General features: G+C 42.6%; 1 protein-coding gene across 1 annotated transcript in view; it reads left to right on the plus strand.

Annotated features, from left to right (window-relative positions):
- Positions 1-6446, plus strand: part of LOC122542645 — a 47147-nt gene that overhangs the window by 34395 nt on the left and 6306 nt on the right. Inside the window, exon 4 of the mRNA XM_043680641.1 lies at positions 5516-5686. Coding sequence (XP_043536576.1) covers positions 5516-5686 — 171 coding nt within the window. The remainder of the gene's footprint in view (positions 1-5515; positions 5687-6446) is intronic.

The following is a 6446-nucleotide window of genomic DNA, read 5'->3' on the forward strand; positions in this document are numbered from 1 at the left end:
CTCCACCACCACCCTCTGTCTTCTACCTTTGAGCCAGTTCTGTATCCAAATGGCTAGTTCGCCCTCTATTCCATGAGATCTAACCTTGCTAATCAGTCTCCCATGGGGAACCCTGTCAAACGCTTTACTGAAGTCCACATAGATCACATCTACTGCTTTGCCCTCATCAATCCTCTTTGTACTTCTTCAAAAAACTCAATCAAGTTTGTGAGACATGATTTCCCATGCACAAAGCCATGTTGACTATCCCGAATCAGTCCCTGCCTTTCCAAGTACATGTACATCCTGATCCTCAGAATTCCCTCCAACAACTTGCCCACCACTGAGGTCAGGCTCACCGGTCTATAGTTCCCTGGCTTGTCCTTACTACCCTACTTAAACAGTGGCACCACGTTTGCCAACCTCCAGTCTTCCGGCACCTCACCTGTGACTATCGATGATACAAATATCTCAGCAAGAGGCACAGCAATCACTTCTCTAGCTTCCCACGGAGTTCTCGGGTACACCTGATCAGGTCCTGGGGATTTATCCACCTTTACCCGTTTCAAGACATCCAGCACTTCCTCCTCTGTAATCTAGACATTTTGCAAGACGTCACCATCTATCTCCCTACAGTCTATATCTTCCATATCCTTTTCCACAGTAAATACTGATGCAAAATACTCAGTTAGTATCTCTCCCATTTTCTGCGGCTCCACACAAAGGCCGCCTTGCTGATCTTTGAGGGGCCCTATTCTCTTCTCTAGTTACCCTTTTGTCCTTAATGTATTTGTAAAAACCCTTTGGATTCTCCTTAATTCTATTTGCCAAAGCTATCTCATGTCCCCTTTTTGCCCTCATGATTTCCATATTAAGTATACTCCTATGTCCTTTATACTCTTCTAAGGATTCACTCAATCTATCCTGTCTATACCTTACATAAGCTTCCTTCTTTTTCTAAACCAAACCCTTAATTTCTTTAGTCATCCAGCATTCCCTGTACCTACCAGCCTTTCCTCTCACCCTGACAGGAATATACTTTTTCTGGATTCTCGTTATCTCATTTCTGAAGGCTTCCCATTTTCCAGCCGTCCCTTTACCTGCAAACATCTGCCCCCAATCAGCTTTTGAAAGTTCTTGCCTAATACCATCAAAATTAGCCTTTCTCCAATTTAGAACTTCAACTTTTAGATCTGGTCTATCCTTTTCTATCACTATTTTAAATCGAACAGAATTATGGTCGCTGGCCCCAAAGTGCTCCCCCACTGACACCTCAATCACCTGCCCTGACTTATTTCCCAAGAGTAGGTCAAATTTTGCACCTTCTCTCGTAGATACATCCACATATTGAATCAGAAAATTGTCTTGTATGCACTTAACAAATTCCTCTCCATCTAAACCTTTAACACTATGTTTGGAAAGTTAAAATCCCCTACCATAACCACCCTATTATTCTTACAGACAGCTGAGATCTCCCTACAAGTTTGTTTCCCAATTTCCCTCTGAGTATTAGGAGGTCTATAATACAATCCCAATAAGGTGATCACCCCTTTCTTATTTCTCAGTTCCACCCAAATAACTTCCCTGGATGTATTTCTAGGAATATCCTCCCTCAGTACAGCTGTAATGCTATCCCTTATGGAACATTAAGATGCCAGTCCTGCCCATCTCTGAGCCATGTTTATGTAATTGCTATGATATCCCAGTCCCATGTTCCTAACAATGCCCTGAGTTCATCTGCCTTCTCCGTTAGGCCCCTTGCATTGAAATAAATGCAGTTTCATTGATTAGACCTACCTTGTCTCTGCCTGCCCTGGCTGTTTGACTCACTTCTGTTCTCAACTATACCAGTCTCAGATTGATCTCTTTCCTCACTATCTCCCTGAGTCCCATCCCCCCACCTTACTAGTTTGAATCCTCCTGAGCAGCAAATCTCCCTGCCAGTATATTAGTCCCCTTCCAATTTCCATTCTTCTTGGACAGATCACTTCTACCCCAAAAGAAATTCCAATGATCCAAAAATGTGAATTCTTCTCCCATACACCAGCTCCTCAGCCATTCTTTCATCTGCTCTATCCTCCTTTTCCTGCCCTCACTAGCTCGTAGCATTGGGAGTAATCCAGATATTACGACTCTCGAGGACCTCCTTTTTAAATTCCTGCCTAACTCTCTGTAATCTCCCTTCAGAATCTCAACCTTTTCTCTTCCTATGTCGTTGGTTCCAATGTGGACAATGACCTCTTCCTGGCCCCTCTTCACCTTTGAGAACATTCTGCACCCTCTCTGAGACATCCTTGATCCTGGCACCAGGGAAGCAACACACCATTCTGCTTTTTCGCTGCAGGCCACAGAAACACCTGTCTGTACCTCTGACTACAGAATCAGTGGGCGGCAAGGTGCCACAGTGGTTAGCACTGCTGCCTCACAGCGCCAGAGACCCGGGTTCAATTCCCGCCTCAGGCGACTGACTGTGTGGAGTTTGCACGGTCTGCGTGGGTTTCCTCCGGGTGCTCCAGTTTCCTCCCACAGTCCAAAGACGTGCAGGTCAGGTGAATTGGCCATGCTAAATTGCCCGTAGTGTTAGGTGAGGGGTAAATGTAGGGGTATGGGTGGGTTGCGCTTCGGCGGGGCGGTGTGGATTTGTTGGGCCGAAGGGCATGTTTCCACACTGTAAGTAATCTAATCTAATCTAATCTAATCTAATCTAATCCCCGAACACAATTGATCTCTTGGAAGCTGACATACCGTTCGTTGCATTAGAGCCAGTCTCAATACCAGAAACTTGGCTGTTCGTGCTACGTTCCCCTGAGAATCCAAACTCACCATCTAACTGAAAACTCCAGTTACAGTGTTTTTCTCCTTGGTGAATACAGATGAGAAATAATCCTTTAAGATTCACATTCACCCACATACACTAGGTCCACTCACAGGTTGCCCCTTTTTAGATTAGATTAGATTAGATTCCCTACAGTGTGGAAGCAGGCCATTTGGTTTCAAATAAGTCCCACTCTTTCTCTGATAATCTTCTTATTCTTAATACACATATAAAATGCCTGGGGATTTTCTTTGAAACTGTCTGCCAGAGATATTTCATGACATCTGTGGTAAGTAAGTTACTTGAGAAGTAAGATATATATGAGATATATATGAGAAATAAGATAGACAAGCATTTGGAATAGGCAACATGGCTTTGTGTGTGAGATCACGCCTCACAAATTTGTTTGAGTTCTTTGATGAAGTGACCAGGAAGATTGACGAAGGCAGGGTGGAAGATGTAGTCTTTATGGATTTCAGTAAGGCCTTTGATAAGGTTCCACATAATAGGATGCTCTGGAAGGTTAGATCACATGGAATCCAAGGAAACTGGCAAATTGGATACATAATTGGCTTGTTGATAGGAAGCAGAGGGTAACAGTAAAAGGATGCTTGTCGGACTGGAGGCCTGTGACTAGTGAAGTGCTGGGCCCATTGCTATTGTTATCTATATCAATGATTTGGATGAGAACTTACAAGGCACAATTAGTAAGTTTGCAGATGTCACTAAAATTGGCCGTATCGTGGACAGCGAGGAATGTTCTCAGAAATTACAGCAAGACCTTGGTCAGCTAGGGAAGTGGGCTGAGAAATGGCAAATGGAGTTCAATATAGGTAAGTGTGAGGTCCTGTAATTTGGAAAGTCAAATCAAGGTAGGATTTCATGGTGATTGGTAGGGCCTTAAGGAGTATATTGGACCTTGGAGTTCAGGTGCACGGTTCTGTGAAAGTGGTGTCATAGGTAGACAAGGCAGTGAAGGAGGCTTTTGGCATTCATCAGTCAGGGCATTGAGTATAGGAGTTGGGAAGTTTTGTTGCAGCTGTACAGGACATTGGTGAGGCCATACTTGGAGTATTATGTTCAGTGTTGGTCACTTTGCTATAGGAAGGATATTATTAAACTGGAGAGAGTGCAGAAGAAACTTACAAGGATGTTGCTAGGATTCAAGGGTCTGAGTCATAGAGAGAGGTTGGACAAGCTAGGACTTTTTTGTTACAGTGTACGATACTGAAGGGGGGATCTTATAGAAGTGTATAAGATCATGAAAGGCATGGATAGGGTGAATGCAATCAGTCTTTTTCCCAGGGTTGGGGAATAAAGGACGAGAGGGCATCAGTTTAAGGCTAGAGGGGAAAGAATAAAAGGGAACCTATGGGGCAACTTTTTTTTACACAGAGGGTGGTACACATATGGAATGTGCTGCCAGCAGAAGTGGTTGATGCATGTACACTAACATTTAAAAGGCATTTGGACAAATACATTTGGATAGGAAAAGTTTAGAAGGATATTGGCCGAGTGCAGGAAAGTTGGGTTAGCGTGGATGGATATTTTGTTCAGCGTGGACCTGTTTGGGCCAAATGGCCTGTCTCCAAGCTGTAGGGCTATATGATTTCATGGCCTTCTTTTCCTTCCTAATTTCCTTTTTAAGTAGCCTCCTACACTCTCTATACTTCTAAAGGGCCTCACCTCTCTTTAATGGTCTGTACCTAACAAAAGTTTCCTCCTTTTACTTTGTCAAACTCTCAAAATACCTCAACATCCAGTGTTCTCTGGACTTGCTGCCCTGGCCCTTTGCTCTTAGAGCAATATGTAGGCCCTGAACTTTTACTGTACTACTTTTAAAGGATTCCCATTTTCCAAATGTAGACTTTTCTGCAAATAGCTGCTCCCTCTCTGTTTGCTAGATCCTGTCTAATGATATTCAAACCCTGATCTTTCCCAATTTAGACACTTAACTTCTGCTCTATCCTTATCTCTTTCTATAATAACTTTGAAACTTAGGGTCACTATTCCCAAAATGTTCACTCACTGACGCTTCAAATACTTTATTGCCTTCATTCCCAAGATTTAGATTGAGCATGGCACCAGCTCAAGTAGGACTGTCTACATACTGGGCACCAAAATCTCTTCTGAATGCACTTTAAAAATTCCACCCCATCTAATCCTCTCACATTAAGGCGATCCAGTTAATATTAGCAAAGTTGAAATCCCCTACAATCCCATTTCTCTAACACCTTTCTGTGATTAGCCGACATGTCCACTCCTCTATCTCCCACTGATTGTTGGGAGGCCTGTGTTTTAATCCCATCAAAAAGTGATAGCCCCTTTTTTTTATTTCTTCCTTGTGCCAGGTATGATTCTAATCAATCGAGAGGCTTCGCTGTCATTCCCATTGACTAACTTTGCCAATGTCTCCTTGGTGCTACATGTAACCCAGGTGTCACTCTCACCTCGCCTTAGATTTTGAATCTGGAGCCAGTAAAACACTTTCAGCAACTAATACTAAAGTCAGAAATGTAGCACAGTCACAGCTTCTTTAAGTTGATTAAAATGCAGAACATTCTGAAGGGTTATTGAACTCAAAATGTTAACTCTGCTTCTCTCTTCACAAATGCTGCCAGAATTTCTCCAGCAATTTCTGTTTTTGTTTGTTTCAGATCTCCAGCACCAGCAATTCATTGTTTGATTATCGTTTTAATTGCTTGTTGTAATTATTTTCAGGAAAACTATCAGTTCGATACCCAACTGTGATCCCAATGTATATGAAAGAAATTAAGGTGGTTGTAGCAGAAGGACTTAAAGGTAAAAGTGAGACAGAATGGAATATTATGTGCAATCATTACAACAAGATTGTCAAGGACCTTGGGAACTTGGATCATTTCATTTGCTCAGGTTTGTAAGTCTCAATATTCTCGGGTTTGAGACATAGAACTATTGTTAAAAATAATGAAGGTTTCTGATGTACTTCAATTTACTGGTTGTCAGGGATAACTGAATAAAGTCTTGATTTTGGGAAGACTTCTGAGTTTGTGAGGCTGCTTCCGTTAAGCACAGGGTGAACCTAATGAGCATACTGCCCAATAGTTGCAAAGGGTTAAAATTCTGAACCATTTTCCTGCCTGTGCTTCATTTGAATTATCAAGCTGCTGTTACTTTTGGTCTAGATCATCAATGAGAAGGTGTTAGAATCTATCAACTCCATTGTAGATCCCAGCCATTCCAGGTAAGCTAAGGATCAAGATAAGGAGGTGATCAGGCTGAAGAACCATGGAAGATCATTTATTAGACAATTTTCTTTAACTTTTGTGCAGTGATCTGCAGAAGTCCCTTTGATGACTTTAGGCTGCTCAATGTCAAATGAGCACAATAGACAATAGGTGCAGGAGTAGGCCACTCTGCCCTTCGAGCCTGCACCATCATTCAATATGATAGTGGCTGATCATCCTTAATCAGTATCCTGTTCCTGCCTTATCTCCATAACCCTTGATTCCACAATCCAACTCTTTCTTAAATGAATCCAGAGACTGGGCCTCCACTGCCCTCTGGGGCAGAGCATTCCACACAGCCACCACTCTCTGGGTGAAGAAGTTTCTCCTCATCTCTGTCCTAAATGGTCTACCCCATATTTTTAAGCTGTGTCCTCTGGTTCGGC

Source organism: Chiloscyllium plagiosum, chromosome 40 (genome assembly GCF_004010195.1).
Source record: "Chiloscyllium plagiosum isolate BGI_BamShark_2017 chromosome 40, ASM401019v2, whole genome shotgun sequence".
NCBI classification, from domain to species: Eukaryota; Metazoa; Chordata; class Chondrichthyes; order Orectolobiformes; family Hemiscylliidae; genus Chiloscyllium; species Chiloscyllium plagiosum.